This window comes from Panthera uncia, assembly GCF_023721935.1.
Source record: "Panthera uncia isolate 11264 chromosome D3 unlocalized genomic scaffold, Puncia_PCG_1.0 HiC_scaffold_8, whole genome shotgun sequence".
Lineage (NCBI taxonomy): Eukaryota > Metazoa > Chordata > Mammalia > Carnivora > Felidae > Panthera > Panthera uncia.
In genome coordinates, this window is record NW_026057586.1 from 67,415,369 (window position 1) to 67,439,917 (window position 24,549).

At 57.2% G+C, this 24,549-nt stretch overlaps 1 protein-coding gene across 1 annotated transcript in view; it reads right to left on the minus strand.

Annotated features, from left to right (window-relative positions):
- Positions 1–6: 6 nt before the first annotated feature.
- The window catches only part of MN1 (MN1 proto-oncogene, transcriptional regulator), a 45,387-nt gene continuing 20,844 nt past the window's right edge, over positions 7–24,549 (minus strand). Inside the window, exon 2 of the mRNA XM_049618966.1 lies at positions 7–205. Coding sequence (XP_049474923.1) covers positions 24–205 — 182 coding nt within the window. The 3' untranslated portion in view covers positions 7–23. The remainder of the gene's footprint in view (positions 206–24,549) is intronic.

The window sequence follows — 24,549 nt, forward strand, 5'->3', positions numbered from 1 at the left end:
GGGGAGGGGCATTTCTTGTCAATTCAAGTCAGGGCGGCCACGAACGTCCCGAATCTGTTGGAAATGTCGGAGTGCAGAGACCGCCAGGTGGGCACGGAGGCTCGGGCCTTGGTGTCACCCACGTCGTCTGTGCAGTGGACAGACAGGCACTGCAAGTGGTTGCCCGGCTGGGTGGCTGAGGCCTTATTTGCAGGGAGGTCATGGGCTGCAGAGAAAAAAGGAAGAAAGGTTAGGAGCTTGCTCTGCTCTGCAGGAGGCCCTAAGGAGGGGGGGGGGGTGGAGTCGGAGAGACTTGCGTGCGTGGGAAGAGAGACACCACCCACGCCCTCTTTTCATGCCTGAAGACCGTCCGAGGAGATCTAGAGATGTCTGGTTCAAATCCCCCTGAGGTTGCCTCTGACGTGGCTGGGAGGCCTCCGCCAAGGGTAAGACCCTGGCTCGGGGTTGGGTGTTTCCCTTCAGGAAATGGGAGAATGGGGCAGGGTTTGCCCATCTCTGACAGACTAGAGTTCCCAAAAGATTAACTGGATGTGGAATAAGTTGGGAAGGCTTCCTGGAGGAGGGGTATCTAAACTGGGCATTGAAGCATATGTAGGAGTTCGCCGGCTATACGGTCAAAGGGTGGAGGGGAGGACTGTCAGGGTCCAGAACACGGCTCATTCTCTTGTCATCCTCTGAACAGACACTCGCTAAGGGCCTACTACGTGCTGGGGACTTCCTGAAACAGCAGCAAACTGCTGAGACCCGTGTCCTTTGCCCACCCCAGCTGCTTCACGAAGGGACTTGCGGTGGTGCGGGTGAGGGAGTCGGTTCCTCCCCTACACCCTCAGCGAAAATCCCTTCAATTTCCTTCTCAGTCGCACAGCACCAGAAACACCACCGATCATAGTGATGTCTGGGTTCGACAGACTTGAGGGGCAAGAGAGTCTGACAACCACTCATCACTTAGTATGAATGACACTCAGAGCACGAGCTGGGAGTTCTAAGGCAAGGAAGGAATGGAACAGTCGTTTCGGGGGCTGCTAACACGCTGGAATTGGGGGTGGGGGCCCAGCTCCGGCCGAGGGAGCACACCCAGATACTGAACTCCGTGACCGGCCCGCCCTCCTCGGCGTGCTGTTGCGCAGGCCCGGCCAGGGCCCTGTGCCAGGCAGGAGTTACCCCGCCCAGCCCGCCCTCCGGGATTAAGGGGGGGAGGCCTCCCCTGGGAGCCGAGCCACGGCCTGCAGAGAAAATCCTCCCAGAGAATGGGCCAGGCTGTGACTAAGTGAGCTCCCACCCTGGAGCCCCAGAGACACCCAGCTTAGGACCGGCATGCTGGGAGGAGCTGGGACTGGGGAGAAGGACTCTCTCCCTGGCTCATTCATCCAGTTAACAAGCCTTTACGGAGTCCCTACTATGTGCCAGGCACGGCACTAGCCTTGCGGATCAGGGAGGATTCGGATAAGGCAGACACCGTCTTCCTCCCCCTCCTGGGGTGGACAGCGAGATCAGGAGACAGCCTCGGTGGAGTCACAGGCTGGGGCTTGAACCCCTAATCCCTGCCACATTCCCCGGCTCTCTCCGAGCCTCAGTTCCTCATCGCCCCCCAGGTGGGGGCAATGTCACCTCCCTCGGGCCTTATAAAGGCCTGGCGCACAGAGCACTCCCCAGACGGGGCTGTTGGGACTGCCATCCGTTTCTGGGGCGGCCAGGAGGTGAGGGGTCCTTGCAGCCTTCCAGAGGCCCCCAAGCCTCGTCCCCACCTTAGGACTAGCCACGTGGGCCTGCTCCTGCCCACGAGACTGGAGTCTTTGCTCCCCTTTCACAGAAGGGGGAGCTGAGCCAGAGGTTTCAAAGCTTGTTAGTGGTGGTGTCACTGCTGATGCCACACCCAGGGCCTCCTGGGGACAAGGTTCCCCACGAAGCTAGAGGCATCAGATTCAGGGTCCCCTAGCACACAGTGGGCCCCGGATTCCAGCCCCTACACCTCTGCTCTTGAGCCCAAGCTTGCCTTGCTCCCAGTGATGCCCTGCTCCCTGGTCCCCACAAAAGGGATTTTGATTGGGGGAGGGGAGCATCTGCCAGAGAGACAGAGAGAGAGAAAATTCCGAAGGGGCTTCCTCACTTCATTTCGCACACATCGTCTCAAGGAGCCAACAGAGCAGTTGCTTGGGCCCATTTTACAGACGGGAAACCGAGGCCCCCTGCCAAAGTTTGCACAGCCAGAGAAAGACGAGACCCAGGCCCAAGCCCTGCCGCCGGGCTCCCTTGCCCTGAGGCTGCAGGATGAAGGGCGCGAGATGAAGGAACGTTCTCCAAGTTCTGTGCTCAGACGCAGGAGGCCTGGGGGCCCTTCTGGAAGCGGGCTTTGCTGAGCGACGCTTCCAGACTGACCCAAACGGCCACATTTCCTAAAGACGCTTTATTGCCAAGTTATGGATGACTCCTAAACACGCCGTGTGCCGATTCTAGAAATAGCTGCTCCTCTTACTTGGGGAGGATTTAAGGAGGGAGTGTCAGGCATACAGCTGAACCTGTCCGTGTGTGATCTCATCCCGTCCCCCCCCTCCCCGCAAGCCCAGCAGCTGGGTGCCCCTTCTCCCCACCTGGGGGCTCAGAGTGGGGGAGGCCCTCGCCCAATGTCACAGAGCATGGGCCCACGATTCCCCAGCCTCTGCCTGGGACGAGCCAGAGAGTCTGATATCCACGGGGAATATTTTTAAGAGAGAATATTATTCTTCAGCTCCTGACAACCCCAAAGCATGACCAAACTCATCCTCCCTCCGGATTCATTCCAGCCGGGGGGACCCAACACGCCCTAGGTCTGCCGCTACCCCCCCCCCCCCCCCCCCCCCCCCCCCCCTCCGGCTGCGGATAAATCAGTCCCATGGAAGCGGCCTCAAGTCAGGGCCTGCCCCTACTCGAGAGAGGCCCTCACTCCCCGCTCCCCCGGGGGGCAGGCATGCGGCCCCCCAGGCCAGGACCCAGAGATACAACCACCCCTCGCTGAGCTCACAGGGTCAGGGGAGACCCTGCAGCTACTCAGCGCACCGCGGAAACTGACGTGGAGTGTCAAATTTTCCACTTGTTAGCTCTCGGCCTCCCCTGTCGGACTGTGGCTGCAGAGGGGACAAGGTCTGTCTGTTTGCCACAGCGCCCCATGCACAGGAGGTGCTCTGTTGGGACCTGTAGGCCGTGATGTGAGCCTCATCCCTATTTGACAGATGGGAAGACTGAGGCCCCGGAGGGCATGGAACTGCCCCGGGGTCGCTGGGGGCCAGGCCACCAGCTTGGACCAGCCCTCTCCTTTTAGTCCAGGATTCCCCAAGGGCTGGGCTGAGGTGGAATCCCAGATCCCCCATACCTGGGCAGCTGGCCCCATCTGCAGAGTCTCAGTGTCTCCATCTGTAACTTGGGGATGGTGATCCCTGGCAGGCCCATCTCAGAGCGGCTTGGGGAGACCATACAAGAAAAAGAGGGGATAACAGTGTGCATGTGGGGGTCAGTCCTTGAGGCATCAACTCAAAATGTGTCACCCTGAATGTGCCTCCCCCCTGTGCAGGCAGCACAGGGGCCAAGGGGAGGAGCTTTGGGGTCACGGGACCCGATGTCACGCCCGCCCAGCAAGAAAGGGCTGCGGGGCAGTTTTTAAGGACATTCCCCTCTTGGCCAGAACAGAGCACTTCAGTCCCCAATCCAGGGGCAGGGCCTGGAGCTGGCCACCCCCCCACCCCCACCCGCCGGTCTTCCTTCACGCACAGAACAAATCCTGGCTGAGCTATCCCGCCCTTCCTCAGCTCCCCCTCCCTTAACAAACACAGCACTTGACTTGGTCTTTTTTGCCACCAACTTGGAATCACGGTATCGGGGTACCGGCTGCCTCCGGCTCACCCCACTGTGAACATGAGACCGCGTCGGGTTTTGCCTTCTGTGCTTCTCCAGCCACGACAGGGGTCAGTAAATTCCACGAGGGGAAAGGCAGGACCCCGAGCCGGTGCGAGAGCAGCAAGCACACGAGTAACCCAAGTGATGCCATATTCCCTTACCGGGTTCGACAATGACCGCGCCTGCCGTTTGTGGAGCACAGGACTTCTGCGAACTTCACTTGAGCCCCCAGAACCTCAGCCCCAGAAAACGGGGGAAATAATAGGACTGGCCGCCACGGAGGCAGTTACGAGGATTAAAGGAAATGATCCATGTAAAAGGCTTAGCACTCGGCCTAGCACACAGCAAGCACACTCCCTGCCTGAGCGGGGAGACCCGCGGGGCCTGCCAGGACGGCCCGGGGACCCTTTGGCCTGGGTTGGAGGGAGGAGGGGAAAAGACATTTGTTTCCCTGGGGACACCTCGTTGTTGATTTCACTTCTGGGGAGGCCGCCCACACCCACGGAGGGGACTGACTGAGCTTTCTTTTTCAGAGTCCGCAAAACAGACCTTGCCACCGCCTTGCCCTGCACTCAGTATCCCCAGGGCTGGGTTCCAATTCGCACGAGGCACGTGGCCCAGGGGTCACGAGCTTGGTGGGGGCAGCTGCCCGCCCCCGCCTCCCCGCCCCGAGGCAGGGCTTGGTGACACAGTACCACCTACCCCTCTGTCCTCGATCCCTCAGAAAGGGGACTTCTGCCTGGCCACCTCCTGCCCGCCCCCCCCCCCCACCCAGTTGCCGCCCTCCATACGGAAGGCCGGAGGTATGGGGGAGGGGGCTGTGGAGGTCAGGGTGGCCTCCCAACTAGCGCCCAGATCAAGGGCCCCCCGGGTGCTGATCCAGGGTGTGGCCTGAGCAAGGTGGTAATCTGTGCTGTAAAATGGGAACCAAGTTCACGGGCTTCTGGGAGGATTAATGGAGATAACACGGGTGAAGACTTGAGCACATGAGGAGCCTCCCCAAAAGGTTAGCTGCTCTCAGGATTATTACCCTCACTGTTCTTCAACAGCCCAGGGCCTTGCAGGCATCAGACCTAATACTGCCCATACGCCAGCAGGGGATACTGGCCACGGGACCGTCTCTTCATCTCCGTGGGCGCAGGGGCGGGGGGGGGGGGTGTCTGCCCCACCCCTGCCCACCAACGGGTGGGGGGACCGGGGTGCGATCCCAGGCGGAGCAGGCAAATTAGAATTCCGTGCGTATTTTTAACTCAAAGCTTATGTAAGGAGCAGTGTGGGCCCCAGCACACAATAGCGAATGACTCTCGCCCGACTCACCCTCTCCGGATTCCGACAAAGGGAAATGTATTTTGGTTTTTCCTTTATTTGGACCTGGCAGGGGGAGACACTGGCGTCTGACAGCTGCCACTCAGCTGGGGGTGGGAGGGGGGGAGCTGGGCCCCTGGGCCTGGAAGCAGAAGCAGGCCAGGGAGCCACGGGGTTGGGCTACGTCCCATCGGCCCTTCTGTCCTGCAGCCTGGGAGTCCCGTGGGCCCCCAGACACATCTGTGATCCTCCTGGCTCCTGTTCCCCATCTCCAAGAGAGGCCCGGCTAGCTCTGGACATCGAACATCGCCTTTCACTCTTGCCCAGGCCCCAGAGTCCAGGCACCAGGGAGGGAAGAGGCTGCCTCCAAAATCCACCTGCTTCTCTCCTGCCCCCCTGCCTCCACCCCGGTCCAGGCCCCCACTGTCTCCCGCCTACGGTGGCCTTGTGCTGGCCCCCAAGCCCATTTCCCCCGCTGTGAGTCAGGTGACTTTCCTAAAGCGTCAACCAGAGCAGGCCCCTCTCCTGCTTAAACCTTCCATGGCTCCCCAGGGCCCCCAAGATAAAGCTCCCAGCTCCGCATAACCTGGCCTGCTCCCCTCTTGGGCCTCCAGCCTCAGAGTCTCAACAAAGCCCTGATCCTTACCACCTCCACAACCCTGCTCCTGACGTTCCTTCTGCCTAGAACACCCTCTCCTCCTCACCCCTGATGACTCCCACCATCCACCTGGCTGTCAGCCTTTTGGCAACGTTTCTCTGACGTCCCTACTCTGAGGCATGTGACCCCTCTCCCTGCTCACAGATGGCACCTCTGTCCCCAGGTCCCCCAGTGGCAAGGATAGCACCAGTGACCCCCTAGCACTGATACATCTCACCCTGGCAGAGGGGGAGTCCTGGGTTCAGGGCCCCTCTGTAACACGCAGCCAAAGATGGAAAACATCATGGGGGGGTGGGGGTGGGGGTGGTTGGCTGACCTCGGGCAAATCACTGTCCCTCTCTGAGCCTCAGCTTCCTTCCCCGTGAAATGGGACAAGGACAGCACCCCACTCGCTGCCCAGTCACACCAGGCTCTCCGGTGCCCAGCACGCGGCAGGTGCTCAGGTAACGGCCACCAGCTATCACAGCAGACAAAAGCCATGCAAGGGAGTCTTGCCCGGGGTGGCCAAAGTCCCCTTTCTAAGGCAGCACTAAGGCCCATCTCCAAGAACCCGCCCCTGGGGATGTGGGGGACCCTTACCACCCAGCTGGAACCCTTCCGCGGAGCCCCACAACCCCAAAGCGGACCCCTCCTCGGCTGCCCGTCCACAGTGCGTCCCCGGGCCGTGTCCCCTCCTCCGGGGAGGTACACAGGCTCCAGGAGACTCACCCACTTTGGGCTCAGAGCAGGAACAGCAAATCTAAACCGGATGCTGGGCTACACAAAGAGAGTCCATCCACAGAGCCACGAACCAAGCCGGAAAGTGGCAAACCCAAAGCCCCACACCAACCCTCCCCCACACTCGGCAGCTTTGGGGGAGTCGAGGCTCTGTGTGCGCTGAAGCCTAGATTCACATCCCACCCTCCATCTGAATCTCACCAGCTCCGTGACCTTGGGCCAGATCAACTTGCTGAGCCTCAGTTTCCCCATCTGTAGAAGGGGATGACAATCCCTCCTGTGCCTGGCCTAGGGGCCCTGAAGGCAGACACACCCACAAGGATCCCAGCTGTCCCTCTGGTCCCTGGCACACAGTAGGCACCTGATAAGGATTTGTTACATATTTTATGCTTGGCTGTGTGACCTTGGGCAGGTCACTCTCCTCCTCTGGGCCTATTTGGGCCTCTCTAAGATGACTGATAGTAGACAGATATACAACTACTTGACTCTTTTTATTCCTTTGGGGAAATGAGATTTTACATTCGACGTGGGCAGGAAGTATCCCCACGTGAGGGGCACTAAGATACTCAGCCTGAATAAGCCCCAGGAAACGGCACCCGCAACCTCAGGGATCAGGAACGGGGGGCTGGTGGCTGGAGGCCTGACTGACTCTCCATCCGGGCATCTGCCGGCACCCCCTACCCTTTCTCTGCCCACCCTTCAAGGACGGCTTCTGTGTCACTGTGACAAATGAGGAAAGGAAAAAGATGACCATGTCCCATGTCTCCAGTCCCATCAGCTCCAGGGATGTTAAGAGGGAGCACTGACCTCAGGCTCCCTGCGGGCCGGGCCTCGGCTCGTATCTCATCAGATGACGCCAACACCTGGGGAGAGAGGGCCCGACACCCCAGCTCATTTCACAGGGGAGGAAACGGACGTTCAGAGAGGGGACGTCGCTGACCCACGGTCACACAGCTAGCCAGTGGCCGAGCCTGGGTCACTCCCAGGTCTGTCTGATGCCAATGTGTGTGGGTGCATCAAAGTCACATGAAAAAGTAAAATGTCCCAGCCAAGGTGGCAGGTGTTACCTCCCCCCCAACCCCCGTCCCTCCTCTTTCCGTCTCCCTCTCAACACCCGCGAACTATTCTTTCTCAGTCTCCCTTGTTCTCTGTCTCTCTCTGAGTCTCTGGTGCTCTCTCTCCCTCCCTCCCCTCTTCCCCGTCTTTCCCCGAAACCAACGCTCGCTTTTTGGGGAAGGATCCTAAGGCTCACAGATGGGATGAGAATGACCCGGGGTGACAGAGTAGCCAAGGACAAAACCCGAGGCCCCATCCGATGCTTTCTCCACGGACGCTGCCTGAGTTTTCACATCAGCCCCCTCTGATGGGGGCGACACGGAGCTTGCACGGGGGCTCCTGAGAGGTAGAAAGCGTCCCCCCACCAATGATCAGGAGGGACCCTGTGAGGCCCCACCTTCCCCGGCCCCATGAGGGTGAAGAAGGGGCTCACGCTGGCCCGCCAGGGCAACGGAGTCTGGTGCGAGGCCCCTGGAAGGCTTCGGAAATTAATTGGAGTTGACTTGGCTGAGGGCAGCTGTCATTTAGATTGAGAACTGGCTGAGGGCTCCACTGAGGCGAAGCAGCAAGGGCATCGTGGGGACCAGGCTGCTGAGCGCTGGGAATGGGGGCGGGGGCTGAATGCGGGAGACCTTCTCCAGCCCTGGAGGAGGAGACAGGGTGGCATCGGAGGCCCAGACTCCCCGGGATGGACGGGGCAGGCCCCTCACCCCAGCCCGAGCCTCCGATCAGGCTCCCTCTCCTGGTGCCTCTGGACACACAGCCAGTGACCTGTGACAGATGCAGCCCCGTGCACCCCCCGGGCCACTCCCGGCCTGTGTGCTGCAGAGACGTGACAGGCTGGGGAGGGGGGGGGGCTGCAGGCCGACCCCTGAGCCTGCCCCTTCCTTCTGACAGTGCCCACAGTGGCCCAGCAAGGGGGCCAGAGCAGGAAGACCACTCACGGCCCGCAGAGTCCAAAGCGCCAGGTTTCAGCCTCGGCCTTGGGGACGCGAGCTGCCCCCCCAGCCTGTGTTCTCATCCGTGAAATGGGGATGGAGGCAGTATTATTCTGAGAGAACCACCGGAAGGGTCCGGCGGGATCTCAAGCAGAGCAGTTAGCACCCTGCCAGGCACCAAGGACGCCGGGACAGACAGATGCTGCTATCGGCGTCTCTAGTAGGATTGTTAGGTTTGAGACACTCTCCAGCCCCGTCTCTGGCAGAGCGCTCCCAACCCTCTGTTTTCTCTCGCCCTCTCACTGGCAATTCGTTCCCCTTGGCACCGGAGCCACCCCTGGCCACCCCTGGACAACCTAGTGCTGGGTGGCCCTGGACAGGATGCCGCCCCTCTCCGGGCTCCCGCCTGCGCACCTGTGCCCTGGGAGCGACCCAGCGCCTGGGTAGACACCTCCCCGGAGCCCCCAGCACCCTGCCTGGCGTGCGGCGGGCCATTCAACAAATACACTAAACTAAACTAAAACAAATACACACACACGTTCCTGTTGAGGTAGAGCCTCGTCGCTTTCAGCCCCCGGAAGGAGAGGCCAGATTTAGCGACACCTCGGAATTTAAAACAGTTTTCAAACTGCTGATGCTTTGGGTGGAGGCTCTCGGGGACACCTGCCCCGCCCACCCAACCGGGGGCCTGCGGGAGCTCTGCGGTCCTCCCACGGGGGGGGGGGGGGGTGCTGTGTGTCCCGTAGTGTTTCTGCGTCCCCGAGGAAGGGCTCTGCACGGGGGTCAGTTGTGGAAGTCACGCGCTTTGCAGACAGGGGCTTGGGTTCAAATCCCAACCCTGCCAACCGTCAGGCTGGGGGACCCTGCATCAGCTCCTCGACCTGAGTCTCCACTTCCTCACCTGAAAAAATGTGTCCGGTCATTCCTGCCTTGCCGACAGGGGCAACAGGCTGGTACCCAGGTGCCTGGTACCCACAGGACCCTCGATGTCCCGTTCCCATCATCATTCTCCAAACCTGAGGCTTCCTCGGGCAGCCTGGAAGAGGGGGCCCTCGAGACAGCAATAACAGGAGGGCGATGGGCCAAAGCATCACTACTGAACAGTTGTGCCCAGCTGTATGCGGGGCACGGGACTCGGAGAAGTGATCCCAGCACAGAGCTCCCAGCACCCCCACCCAGAGTTCTCAGACTGATGGAGAGTTACTCCACAGACACGTAAGCGCAAAACAGAGCGTTGTCGCTCCCACAGCAAAAGGCTGGCCTGTGTCATCGACGCAGGGCACAGGTTGGGGTATCTGGGAAGAATTCACAGAGGAAAGGGCATACAGGGGGCTTACGAATGAACATAAAGCTTCGCAGCAAGAGAAGCAAGAGGTACGCCCCAGGCCAGCACCGTCACTGGAAAGAACAAGAGGCCAGCTCAGGGGCCCCGATTCAAGGCGTGGGGGACAGGGAGGAGGAGAAATCTGCAAAGTTGAAATGAAGTCAGTCACAGGGGACCCTGGACGCCCCAGGAAGTAGCTCTGTTCCTGAGAGCAGAAGGGAGCCAAAGTAGGCTTGTGAGCCGGAGAGGGGCGTTGGGAATCTGTCAAAACGAGTAAGAAGCTTCCACCTCATCCATTCCAGCCTTAGCATGGGACACCTGACTTAGAAACACATTCCACTGGGGACAGGGTCCTTTGTGTTCCACCACTCTCAACAAGAGGGGGGTCCGATCCCAACCCCGAGAGAATGGTACTCTGGGAGAGCTCTGGTCTAACTGCACGGGCCGTTCCTCCCCAGCAGCTTCTGAGTCAGACGCCTATAACCCGGGTCCCCAAGAACCCCAGTTCAGTCTTGCCATGTCTCAGCTGATGACCTCTGCAAGGGACTCCGCTCCACCTCTCTGTGCCTCTACCTCCCTTCCACACGATGGATGTGAACATCGTGCCCTGTGCATTTACATAAACGAATTCTCTCTGAGGACACTGATGGGGAAACCGAGGCACAAAAGACACACATCCCGGGTTATCCAATGGTAAGCAGAAGCATCGAGGGGAAGTCCCTTGATCTCTCTGCATCTGAGTTTCCCCATGTGTGAAATGAGACCACACACCTACCGGGCAGAGCAGCTGGGAGAATGAATACAATAACATTAACAATAACAGACAAGAATTACAGTTAATACCTATCACAACTTCATCCCTCACCATAACCCTAGAGGACGGCTTCTATTCTCCCAACCCCTTTTTCACAGGTGAAGGACCTGCCAGGGTCAGCAACCTACAGCCCATGGATCAAGTCCGGCCGGCCCACTGTCTGACTTTATCAATAAAGTTTTATTGGTACACGGTCACGCTCAAACACTTACATTTAGTCCATGGCTGTTTCATGCTACAAGGGCAGATTTGAGTAGTTGTGACAGAGACTCTATAACCCATCAACCTAAAATATTCACTCTCAGGCCCTCTACAGTGAAAGTTGGCTGACCCTGAACCTGAGGCTTATAGAGATGACGTCACTTATCTATGTAAGTTCACACAAGTAGGAAGGAGCAACCAGGCACCCAGTAGGCACTCAATACATGCTTCCTAGAAACATGTTTATATGTGAACAATGCTGCTAATCTGTGAAGACCCTTAAGGAATCAGAAATGTCCTCCTTGTTCACTGTGTCCATGGTATTCCTTCTCGGGCCACCTCCCTCCTCCCTGCCTTCTTATTTAAAAGTCAGTAGGGGCACCTGGGTGGCTCAGTCGTTTCAGAGTCCGACTTCGGCTCAGGTCACGATCTCACAGTTCGTGGGTTTGAGCCCCGCGTCGGGCTCTGTGCTGACAGCTCAGAGACTGGAGCCTGCTTCAGATCCTGTGTCTCCCTCTCTCTCTGACCCTCCCCCGTTCATGCTCTGTCTCTCTCTGTCTCAAAAATAAATAAATGTTAAAAAAATAATAATTAATTAAAAAATAAATAAAAGTCAGTAAATCATTCAAATATTGGCCAGGGGTACTGGAGGGTCGGGGTTGTTATTTTTAAAAAATCGTTCCAGGGGCACCTGGGTGGCTCAATCGGTTGAGCGTCCAACTTTAGGTCAGGTCACGATCTCATTCTTCGTGAGTTTGAGCCCTGCATCAGGTTCTGTGCTGTCAGCACAGAGCCTGCTTTGGATCCCTCTGACCCCTCTCTCTCTCTCTGCATCTCCCCTTCTCGCTCTCCTTCTCTCAAAATTAAATAAACATTAAAAAAAATCATTCCAGAATGTGTCTATGATGCAGCCAAAGAGAAACGTGGGCCCTCCAAGGCAGAGTGAGTCAGCCACATCAGGCCAGGGGAGACGGGTGGCCACCCCCCAGAAGGAGGTTGTCACAGCTCAGTCTCCCCTCGTGGAAGGACAGGGACGGGCTGGGCACAAGCGGGGCCGAGGGGACACCGGTGGACAGAGCACAGGCCCTATGGCAGGCTCCGGGGTCTTCTCACTGGCTCATCTCGTTTATTCCCTCAGCGATCCTATCGGAGCCAAGGTCACACAGCGAGAAAGCGAAGCGTAGGAATCCAAACCCAGGACCGTATTGTCTTACCCACCCGTGGCATCTGCCTGGCCTGGGGGAGAGAGACGGGTGGAACCAGGGAAGCTGGTCTGGGCTTGGGGGGAGCCGGTCGGTCACTCCCAGCAAAACAAGAGGGAACAGAGCCTCTGGATCGCCGGTGGCAGGCACAGACATCCTGAGCTCCCGTGTTCCGGGGGATCTGGCAGGTCGGGCCTACACTTTAGAGGGGAGGTGTGCCTGCCACCCCAGCTTGCATTCCCTCCTCCCCCTGCTGCAGGAAACCGGGGCCCAGCTCTGCCAGAAGCTGGCTGTGTGACTTCAAATGCATCACTCACCCTCTCTGGGCCGCCGTTCCCTTTTGTAAGTGGCAGGAGTCCCTACGGCCAGGCCTGTGATTCTGTGACCTAAAGAGGCCATCCAAGTAGGTACTGCCACCCCAAATTCTGCTGTGGACTGACGGGAAAGGCTGGCTAAGCTGTACCTCGAGGACGGAGAGGGGACGGCTCCGCCCTTTGTGTGCCCAATGGGGCCTGCAATGCCCAGAGTGAGTCTCTGGGGTTGACCTGGGAGGAAGGTAGGGTATGGATTCTGCGGGGAAGGCGGGGGCCACCACATTCCTTCCATGGCAGAGGTCATACCCCCTTGTCCCTGTGGTTTTCTGAAAAGACTGGGCTAGCCGTGCTGTAAATTGGAGAAACTGAGGCCGGAGAGGAGCAGAAGTGTGAATAGATCAGAGGACTCCTGCCTGCTTGCCCAAGCCAGCACTCAGTCCTCTCTTCATCCGGAAGGTCTGACAGTGGAGTTTGCAGTATGCTGTCACCAAGTGGTGGCAACACTACGTATGCCTGCTCTCCCCTCTTTCTGGACCACTACGGTCACTTCTCCCTTCATCTAAGTCAACCCTTCTGTCTCCTCCTTCCTCAGGTAGCTCTTTCCAAGACCCTCAGGGGACTCCCAAGTGCACTGTATTATAACACCCGGTGCTAACCCTGACCTCTCATAATTGTCCTACCCTCTACCTCAACCCCTAGAACACGAGTTCCATGAAATCAGAGCCTGGTCTCCCTTAATCACCACTGTGGCCCATGGTAGACCCTCAACCAGTTTGTGCTGACCCATCAATTCCTAGGAGCAGGCATAAACCCTAAAGGATCAGTGAAATAAGGAAGCTGAAACTACATCGCCTGGGCCTCCAGACAGACCTGAATAAGAACTTTTCAAGGCTTCCTGGTGCCAATGAAGCAAGCCTTGATTAGGAGACTTTCCCACTGACCCCCACCCCAAAATTTACTGAGAGGGGCCACATCCCCTCACAGACTTATTATCCAGCAATGGGGGAATTACATCCACTTCCTTCCAAGTCTGGAGGCTACAATTCGCCCAATTTATTTTAGACCCTGCTCGTGCATGGGGAAGCCACAAAATGCAAATGCCTTTTGAACGGAAAGAAAAACTCGGTGGGGAGAGGCAGGGGTCCGCTGACAAATGCCAGAAATTCCCTCCACCTTAGAACCACTACCCAGGAAGACCCCTTTCCCAACCAACACCCCCACCCAGCCCACCGTGATCTTAGGCACCCCTCCTGCCTGCTGGCCCCGAGCCCCTGAACCCAGTCAGACAACCTCTGAGATGAGTATTCACGCGGACACCGGGCAAGGGAATCCGTTGAATAACCTCCAACATTCCCACCATCTCTGTGTTCCCTTCTTCCTCAGGGAAGGAGACCAGATTCCAGACACTCGTTCTAGAAGTTCCATGTCCATCCCTGCATCGAGACCTCCCACCAACCTACAGAAGGAGGGCCTGCTACTCCTTCTTAAAGGAGGCGGAAACAGGTGCACAGAAGCGAGATGACCCGCCCAACACCACGGAGCGAGGGAGCAACTGAGACAGGATGAAGTCAAGTCCTTTCCCCAAGGCTCGGGTACTTGCACAGTAAGCCAGAAAGACAGAGGAGAAGAGGGAGCGAAAAGAAGGGAGAGAGGAGAAGGAAAGAAAAAAAAGAAGATTCCCTCTCTCCTAAAGGGCTGTCACCCTCCCTTCCCTCCCGGTCCGCCCACTGTAAGTCTGGAAGCACCTGCCACTTTCTCGGGAGTGAGAAGAAGCTAGCATGCCATCCGATGAGGGCATCTGATCCAGGCCAGGCCCCGCCCACTGCAGGGTCTGAGCCCTGGGGAACCAGGCCTCTAGGGAGGGAAGCGGGACAATAGGGAAAAGCCTCTGCCCTCAGGTGCGTGGGTCACCCACCTGAGCGAAACTCTTGCAGAGGGAGGTTTCCAGTTGCCATGGCGGGGGGGGGGGGGGGGGGCAGGGGGCAGGGCATCTGTTGCTAAGCAACAGGCTTGCACCAACAACCTACCCAGAGATCATGACATGCTTGGGTTATAACAAGTCCCTGATCTTGGGGGCCCCTATGACATAGCTCAGGAGCTCTGTGCATCTGAAACTGGGCTGTCCACGCTCTGGAAAACCGTGTGGATGATTCTCAAAAAATTAAAAATAGATCTACCCTATGACCCAGCAATAGCACTGCTAGGAATTTACCCAAGGGATACAGGAGTGCTGATGCCTAGGGGCACTTGTACCCCAATGTTTATAGCAGCACTTTCAACAATGGCCAAATTATGGAAAGAGCCTAAATGTCCATCAACTGATGAATGGATAAAGATGATGTGGTTTATATATACAATGGAAAACTACTTGGCAATGAGAAAGAATGAAATCCGGCCATTTGCAGCAATGTGGATGAAACTGGAGGGTATTATGCTAGGTGAAATAAGTCAGGCAGAGACAGATACCATGTATTTTCACTCATATGTGGATCCTGAGAACCTTAACAGAAGACCATGAGGGAAGGGAAGGGGAAAAAATAGTTACAAACAGAGAGGGAGGGAGGCAAACCATAAGAGACTCTTAAATACAGAGAACAAACGGAGGGTTGGTGGGGGTTATGGGGGAGAGGGGGAAATGGGTGATGGGCATTGAGGAGGGCACCTGTTGGGATGAGCTCTGGGTGTTGTATGTAAGCGATGAACCACGGGAATCTACCCCCAAAACCCAGAGCATACTGTACATGCTGTATGTTAGCCAATTTGACAATAAATTATATTTTTAAAATAAATAAATAAATAAATAAAATAAAATAAAATAAAATAAAATAATAAAACTGGGCTGTCCAACACGGCAGCCACTAGTTTCATGTGGCCTTTTAAATTTAAAAATCAATTCCTCGGGGTGCCTAGGTGACTCAGTCGGTTAAGCATCCGACTTCGGCTCAGGTCACGATCTCACGGTCCGTGAGTTCAAGCCCCACATCAGGCTCTGTGCTGACAGCTCAGAGCCTGGAGCCTGCTTCAGATTCTGTGTTTCCCTCTCTCTGCCCCTCCCCAACTCATTGTCTCTCTCTCTCTCTCTCTCTCTCTCTCTCTCTCTCAAATAAATAAACATGAAAAAAATTAAAAACATAAAATAAAAATCAATTCCTGATTCATAACTAACCACGCTGCTAGTATTCAACAACCATCTGTGGCCGGTGGTCACTGTCCCTGACAGCACAGGCAGAGGACCTCTCCATCATCGTGGAAAGTTCTATTGGACGGCACTGATCTAGAATTATCATCTATGAGGTCCCAGTCTCTGTCAACTGGTTTTCTTACAAAAGGCAAGCTCCATCGTTTTTCCAATAGAAGTTTGTATAGACGGAGGTAAACGGGGGGGGGGCTGGGATAATCCTTTTCCCGGATTATCAACCACTAGGGACTCCCACCAAAACATATTTCCTCTTGAGCCCAAAGCAGAGCACGGCCCGCTGACCGCCCACAGCTACTCCCTTCCGTGGAGCCCAGACACAGCCTCAGAGTCTTTCTCAACGCAGCGTTCGAGGCAGCCAGAACGAATCGATCCGGATTAGCAGGCGATATTCAGTCTAGAAATCTGACTGACCTTGTGCAGTCCCAGGAAGGGAGACATTGAGGCCCAGGGAAATACAGCTCTGGACGGCTGAAGTTCACACCCTCAAAAAGTGCCTGGATGTGCAGTGACGGAAAACAAAAAAAAGGTAGCAATAATGACAGTGATGCCTCTGGGCTGATCACCTGCTCCGCGGCCAGCGCCTAGCCTCCATTTACACTGGTGCAATCCTGTATTGTCATGACAACCTATAACGTATGCATTATGATCTCTCCATTTTCCAGATGATGAGTGAAGGGAGATGGAGAGATCCAAGGGGACCCACCCAAGGTCACACATTCGCTAACGGGGAGCCCTCCCAGGCAGGCCCTGGGCCAAGCGGAGAACGAGGGATGCGCTCAGCACCCCCCCCCCCCCCCCCCGCTTTTCCCCGGCTTTGTGACCTTGGACAAGGCACTTTCACTCTCTGGGTCTAGTCTCCCTGCCACGGGGGTAATAGGTCTTGCCTCGGTCAAAGAACTCAAAAATACATGCAGATGTTGTATCCACAGTAAAAAGGAATGATTATCAGCCAGACTTTACAGTCCAAACCTGTTTTTAGCTTACGCTTAAATCTACCGTCAAAGGGATTTCGAGTCCAGAAAACGGTAAGACCAACCGGTTCCATTTCTTGAGCAGCTTCTCTGTGCCACACGCCATGACTGCTTTCGCGTGACAAGAGCAAGGTTAGGTAGAAATGAGAGACCGAGCGGCTGGCACAGCCACAAGCCCTTCACATCCGACCCCTCACAGAAAAAGTTTGCTGACCCCTGCGCCAACTCATCGAGGGGGCAAAACTACCCCCGTTTTACAAATGAAACACCGAGGCTCGCGACGAAGGGAGGTGATTTGTCCAAAGTCCCACGGCTGGGCAGAAACTGCGGAAGTCTGGATTCCATTTCTGGAGGTCTACCCGCAGGGATCTTCCAGGAAAAGCGGGTCGAGACACGTGCCAGGCCACCTGCTGGAAGCACCAAGCCCAGCGGTACTCGCTGAGGCTCCTCAGACATAAAGGAAGGGCGGGGGAGAGGGGGCACACGCAGCCTCTCAGCCAGGGCCGCCCACCGCCCCACGCCCTCTCAGCCTTGGCCTCGGGGAGAGCTCACCACTCCACGGGCAGCTCACGCCCAGCCGCCAACAGGCCCGGCGCCTGGCCCGGTGGGCACCAGCTCGGCCTGTTTTATCCCACTGCCTCGTCGCCTCTCAGTAGAGAAATCGCCCAAGACTAATTGCAAGTAATATTTAATTTTATCAGGGATAATTACATGAAATTAATTCAGCTTCTACCTGGAAGCACTTTGTTACCGTTCGCTTTCCCAAGTAGCTGGGGTGAGAAAAAGGAGGCAGGCAGGCAGGCAGGCAGGATGAGGGAGAGACAGGGCCCCGACATACGCGCGGAGCAGGCAACGGGCAAGGTAATCAGGCGATGACGTAAGTGAGCGCCAACTGTATGCACGTGGGAAACGCTCCGCGGCACGGCAGTCACGCAACCCCAGGACAACCCTGCAGGCGGGCATGACGGGCCCACCCCCCGACCGCCACTGCTTTGCAGAAGACGCCACGGGGTCCCAAAGGATCCCGGGCAGAGATCTGCGCGCCATCAGGGAGAGATTCCTGCTTGGAATCGCCTGCATTCCTGCTCGGCCGCTTCCTGGGGGCATGACCCTGCACAGGCCAGCTCGCCTCTTGGGCCCAAGTTTCCTCATCTGTCAGATGGGTGAACTGCCACAGTGGTTTCCAGGAGTCGACGAAGTAGCCCAGACGACAGCAAGCGCTCCACGGAGGCAACCGCGACTACCATCATCGTCATCAAGAAATGCTGCTTCCAAGCTGGGGCCTCCTGTCTCCACGGAACCCCGTCTGAGCCAGGGGTGGGGGAGGATCGGAAGAAGAATTTGGGGAAGGCCTGGCTTTCTCAGCCTCCCCGAGGAGACCCCACACACAGAACCTCCGAGCCAAGAAGTACAGATGAGGCCCCCAACAGGCCGAGAAACCCAGGCTGCTCCTCCCCAGGCTCTAGCTCTCCACCCGGCCCTCCAGGAGCCCCATTTGGGGGCACAGGCTCCCCCGGGGCACCAAGAAGAAAAGGGGGCCCCTCTCTCACAGCTGCTGTGGTTGCCAGCCTCCCAGAGGTCTGGGGGTGGGGGGGTGGCGGTCTGGAGCCGCTCTGAAAGGCCGCGGGCGCCGGGGGTTCATTTAGCTGTTTTCGGGTGGCTCCGATGAGTTCATTTTACCCCAGCAGAATATTAAACAGCTCCTGGGGAAACAGATGCTGGGCTTCGGTTTCAGAGGGAGGGAGGATGGGAGGCCACAGGCCGGCAAGGGGAGAATTCAAGTTCCCCTTCAGGCAGCTCCAAAGACCTTTCTAGGCTCGGTTCAGCCTGAGCCGTTGCCACGGTGACTGGTGACCAGGGACCAAATGCATGGCATCAGTGGGAGCCCAGGCTGGCACCCCCAAATACCTCACGTCACCTAGTCCTCACAGCCCCCGCCACGAGGCGAGAAATGTGCTATGCCCATTTTATAGAGGAGAAAACCGAGGCACAGAGTAGCAACCTGACTCACTCAAGGCCACACAGCAAAATGGCTGCGCTGAGATTCAAACATCACCTTGGTCCTCTGATCTCTCCCCACCCCCACGGCACCCTCTTGGAAACAGACGCCGAGCAAACGGTCTCGGGGCAGACCCGAAGCTTCCAAGTGTCCCGTGTGTTCAGATTTCCCTCCACTCGGCAGAGACATGATCCCACTTTCTATCATTCTAATAATAATCTCTGATGTCTGAACAGCTTTGTTGGAGGCTACAGAAACATCTGGGCATGTCGTTTCCTCTAAGCTTCGCTAAGATTTACCCATTCCAGGCAGGGAAACTGAGGCCTGGCCAGCAGAGTGGATCCCAGAGCCACTGCCCAGTTAAGGGCAAAGGCATGACGCAAATCCCCCTCTGCTCCCCCTGCAGATTCAAGGTCCGGACCCCTTCCCCTCGTGGACGGAGGAAGCTGGCATGCCCTCCCACCTCCAGAGCACAGAGAGGTGGGGTGACTTCCCCGGGGCCACACGGCCTAGGCTCTGAAGTCAGCCCCTTGCATACCCCCCGACCCCGCTCCCAGCTCTCACCAGCTCCCACCGGAAACCCTCACACTCCTGGCTATCCACACAGGTGCCAAGGGGTTTCTTTGGGAGTTTGTGGTTGCCTATAGTTTTTCCACCCCCCGCATTCAGGGTAATTAGGGGATTACAAATCAATAACAAGTTAATATGCACCAAGTCTTGCCAGCTGTGAGCAGTCGGGTTACGGGCATGAGCGAATGTAGTCGCCACAGAACCCCGAGATGGATGCTGCCATCGTGCCCTCTTCACAGATGACAAAACCGAGGCTCGAAGAGAGTATTTGTGGCCATTACCATATGGACCTCATGTGCTGGGAGCAGCTCTGCCAGGTGCTGACCTAAGCCGCTGACCTGACCCCATATCACCCTGACACCGCCTCAGCCACACGCGCATTCTCCTGAGCCCCATTTTACAGACCATCTATGTGACCCTTGCCCTCGGATAACTCCACAGATGATGGAGACCTTTGGTCACCAGGCACGAACTCTGTACTATTTCCATGGACTAGTGGGGCGGGGGGGGGGGGGGGGGGGCAGCTTGGCCTGGTGGGCGGAAAGATGGGGGTGCAGCTCCAGCTTTGCCACCTGCCAGCCACACCCACCCCTGCACCTCACTCACCTCATCTGTAAAATGGGTCCACAGAAGCAGCTGCTTCACAGGGGCGTGAGGATGCCGTGGGTGACTCAGAGAAGGCTCTGGCACAGGCTGGCCTCTCAAGGAATCCAAACGCCACCTCTGAGTCAGTCCCGTCCTCCTACTGGGCCCCAGAGAGCTCTAGGGATCAGGGTTCAGAAAAAGGGCCCTAGTCCCATCCCTGCCTGGTACCAAATGGGAGACTCAGCACGTCACCACGGCCTCCAGGGCCTCGGTTCCCCCCCCCCCAACACTCTAAAAACTGGAGCCTCCTGACTCTAGCGAAGACAGCAGGAAGAAGCACCCATACCCACAGGCAGGGGCTGGGCTCCAAAGGGTTAAGCTCGGCTCCGATTTCTCCCAAATGGCAAAGACAGAAGCTAAAAACCGCTGCCCTGCTCCCTGCTGCCTGAAGCCTGACCCCTGACATTTCCACTCCCAGCCGCACTTGCATTTAAAAAAAGGGAAGGAAGAAAATTTAACCATCCACACAGACAAACAGGTTGGGTGGTGGTAGGGGTGGGGGGTGGCAAGGAAAGACGGGGGTGGGGGGGGGGGGCTGCAGATTTCCTTTTGTAGAGTCCAGTTCACCGCCCCCCCCCGCCCCCGCCAAAAAAAAATTTTTTTTTTTTTTTTAAAGAAAGACCTAGAAGGGAGGCAGAAGGGGGAGAACAGAATAAAAAAGGTGGCAGACAAATTCTCCGGAATCACAGGGCACCACTAAATTTTCTGATTAATTAACCCTGAAAGGGGCCTCTCTCCCAGTCCTTCCTGGGGGAGGTTCTGGCTGGCGGAGCCCTGTTTGCGGAGCAAGCAAGCCTCTTTGGGGGGTGGGGGGGATTCACTCAGGGGTCCCGGGGGGGTGGGGTGCTCAATCCCCTCTCGAGGCCTCGCTGTAGTTAAAGCCAAAGATGATAAGGAATTTATCAAACGAGATTTACACAGGGAAACCCTAATTAAGAGGTTAGTCTCCAGTTTAATTGCCTTCAAACCTAGGCAGGCAGGCCCAGACAGATGGATTTTCAGTCTGACCTCATTAAAATATAATAATAACCAAATAGAATACAGAGCAGAATCCCAAGTCCACAACGTGGCTAACAAGTAGGGGAGTGGGGCTCGGGGGGCAGGGGGGGTGGGAAGGGCCGGGGGCCTGGCCTGACCCAGAATCCCCTCACGCTCACATCCCTGGGGCTGGCCTCAGACCCCTGAGCTGGCCGGCATTGCCTCACCCACTCCTCTTTTGAGATCTGGTGATTCTGGACTCTTGGCCCTCGAGGCCTTTTCTCCTCCGGCCCCTGCCCCCCTTGAGGCTGGCACGCTGGAATATAAATTGGAAGCATGCATGCCCCCCCCCCAACCCCAGGTGGATGCTACATACCAGACAAAAACGACTGCAGGCCTGGTCATCTGGGGTTAAGAATGGTTTTTGTTTTTGGCAGGGAATGTGGAGGAACCCAAAGGAACTGGCCGGGACATTGTTCCAGGAATGAAAGGGAGAGGGTTGAAAAAAGGGGTGGTGGGGGTTGGGAGACAGAGCAAACACCTGGGGAACCACAGCTGGGGATATTTTTCTGTCCCCCAGGGACTGGAGGGCAAAGAGTCTTTGTGCCGGTTTTTAAAACGCAAGGAAGGGGGGCGCCTGGGTGGCTCAGTTGGCTCAGGTCACGATCTCAGGGGATCTCAGGGTTCGAGCCCCTGGTCCGGCTAGCTGCTGTCGGCCCAGAGCTGGCTTCCCGTCCTCTGTCTCCCTCTCTCTCTGTCCCTCCCCCACCCCACCCTGGGCAGATAGGAGTTTACTTCCTACCCACATTCTTCTCCACCCCACTTTTGTTTGATTGAACCGTAAATTAATGCTTGAGGCCGAAAACTCCAGCAGACGAGCTTGCTCAGCGTCACGTGGAGAGGAAACCCCAGCAAGATGAAAAGTCCTCCAGGTTTACACGGTTTTTCTGTCCCTAGTCGGCGACCCAGGCCGACGACAACGTAGCAGGTTCCTGGCGGCCAGGCACGGTCTGTAAGTGCTACTCACGGTATGTCTCCTAACAGCCCATGGAAACACGTCACTGTCCGCCTACAGAGTCAAAATGTGATTAATACTCTTTACATTCTTTGTTAGCGTTGCTGCCGTAATTGCTACAAAAGTTTCTAAGGTTAGCAAGGGACTGGTTTTCTAAGCCCTGCACTAACAGGGAACCTACGAAGTGGGTGCGTGGGACCAGGGTACTTGCAAACTCCAAGGGGCTCCGGGAAAGTGCACGATTCCTATCACGGATCCGTTTTCTCACTGCCTTGTGTTCTAAAACCCCCAGCCGTCTGGGGAATCTTTGCCCAACACAGCGGCCACCATCTCCACCCGTCACGGCACCTAGGATCACCTTCCCAGACCCTGCAAACTGCTCTCTGCCTGCTGGAAACTGAGTCGCCTGGTAAAGGGACCCCCCCCCCACCTACTTTCTGCAGCGTGTTGCCCTTTCCCCTTGAAGGCTCCCGATTCCTCCTGCCGGTTGGGGGGGGGGGCGGTGCAAGGCCCATCTTTATGTCAGAATTTAGTGACCTCTAGGATGTGCCGAATGCTGGGTAAATTCATTAACTCCTGTAATCCTCACTAAGACCCTGTTTAACCCAAAAAAACAGATGAGGACACGGAGGCCCAGGGCGGTGAAGGGACGGGTCCAGAGGGAGGCAGTGCTGGCCCAGACTTCGTGTGCTGTCCTCCTCCCTGATCTCTGGGGTGTAAAAGCCAGCGCTGAAGGCCAGCAGTCAGGGGACTAATGGAAGAGATTCGGGCACCCTGTGACGGCCCACCCAGGTCAGGGGGGGGGCGCTGGCATCGGTAACAAGCCTCAGGTGAGACAGGGGCTGTGTCCCGGACCCCTGGGTCTCAGGCAAGCATGACCCATGGAAAGGAGGGGCTGGTGAGGACCAGTGTTGGGGATGGTGACGGGGCCAGTGGGGTGGGGACGAAGAATTCCAGTGTCCAGGGCGCCCTCCCTTCCCTACTCACCCCAGTCCCTCTGGAGGAAAACCCTCACAGCCCTCCCAGGTCTCAGGGCTGTTGGGGTGGCACTCAGCCCCCAGCCCTGGGACCAGGCAGGAGGCACCCCTGCATCTGACAGAGCCCCAGCCTTTGTTCATTCAGTCACTGGGCACCTACTGGCCACCAAGCGGCTGGGAGAGCTATCACATGGTGTTCATTCTGGTCTCGATACATACGTCAGAGTTGCCCAGCCATCCTGGGCACCCCAGCAGGCCCACCCCAGACCCTCTTTCCTTACACTGGCCGGTTTCCCAGAGAACATTAACGATTGTTCGTTTTACCTGTGTTTCCTGGGTAATTCCCTCCCCCAACAGGCATGGTGCCTGCTTTGTTCACAGCTATGGTTCTGGCATGGTGCAGGGCACAGAGAAAGTAGGTGACAGATACACAGGCAGATAGTCCCTGCCTATGGGGTTCCCAGAAGATACCAGTATTGACCCATTTGACAGACAGGCAGACTGAGGCTCAGCCAGGTTGCACGGCCTTGCCCCAGTCACACCAAGTCACCTGCCCGCCCCCAGGTCACTGCCCCTTCAACCTTGCGGGGAACCAACGGTGAAGATCTCAATAGTCAATGGTGTGGCTGACATCTGCCAATAGAGGGCGAGACCAGGAGCCCGTTCTATTTCAGGCACCTGTTGGTAAGAAATCAGCTTCCTGTCTTGTCCTTAGCGGTCCTGAGCATGGGATCCCAAGTCAGATGGGCCCAGGGGTGAACCTGCACTCTGCCCCCACTCCTAGTCAGGTGACCTTGGGCAGGTCACTCTGCCTCTCTGAGCCTCAGTTTCCTCATCTATAAAATGGGGCTGGGTATGATTGGTGCCCGGTGACTGTGGCCTGTTACAATTGCTTTGCAGCTCAGAGAGTCAGGGAGGAAAGCAAAAGAAAAGCTTCCAGAAGGTGGACGCCAGGCCCGGGTCACCCAGAGGCTCAGCCCTCTGCACCTCCTCAGGCCGGCCTCGGCAGGGCCCATGCCTTTCCTGCCCGGGTGACCTCTGTCAGGCATGGAGAACAATGCCTGGGAAGAGAAGGAAACAGAGTCTCCCTGGGCCGGGACATAAATCGTGGCCTGCCCAGATCAGGGAGCGGACGGACATCCCCCACGCCCCCCACCTGTGGCAGGCTGAGCACTCCCCTTGGGCTTCGAGTGCCTTGTCCTGGGGGGGGGGGGGAAGGGAGGGGGAACACGCCCCCTTTGCCCTAACCTGTGGCCCCAGTGCTGCCAAACCAGGGGAAGAGAGTTTCTGCCTCCTCAGAAGGGGCCGGGCGTGAAGAAAGAGAAGGGAACCCGACATTGTCTCAGAGACTCTGGGCTCAGATGCAACCCCTGTTAATTGCACATCTACAATGTGCCATCAGATCCCATCCCTCTGGCGCCCAACGCCCTCCCCAGGCTCCCTGTCATCCACACTCCTGACCTGATCGTGATGATAAGCCCAGAGTGGCCCAGCCCCTGCCTGCCTGAACCATCTCTCCCCGCTCACCAGCCCCTCCCCTGCCCCAGGACACTGCCCGCTCCGTCCTGCCTCAGGCCCGGCCCCCGCACTTGCCGTGCCCCCAGCTGGAAGCCCATCCATGCACACCCTGACGGGGCTCGCTCCAGGATGTGGAAACTGTTCAATATTCAGGGATTCTGCACGCCGGCCGAGGGCTGAAGTCGGCCACGGTTAGGAGTATTTCCGCCTAGGGAATCGGCGAACGCTACTGAGCAGAACTTCCTCCCTCCTCCCCCAGAGAGCCGGGTGTTGGGCAGTTA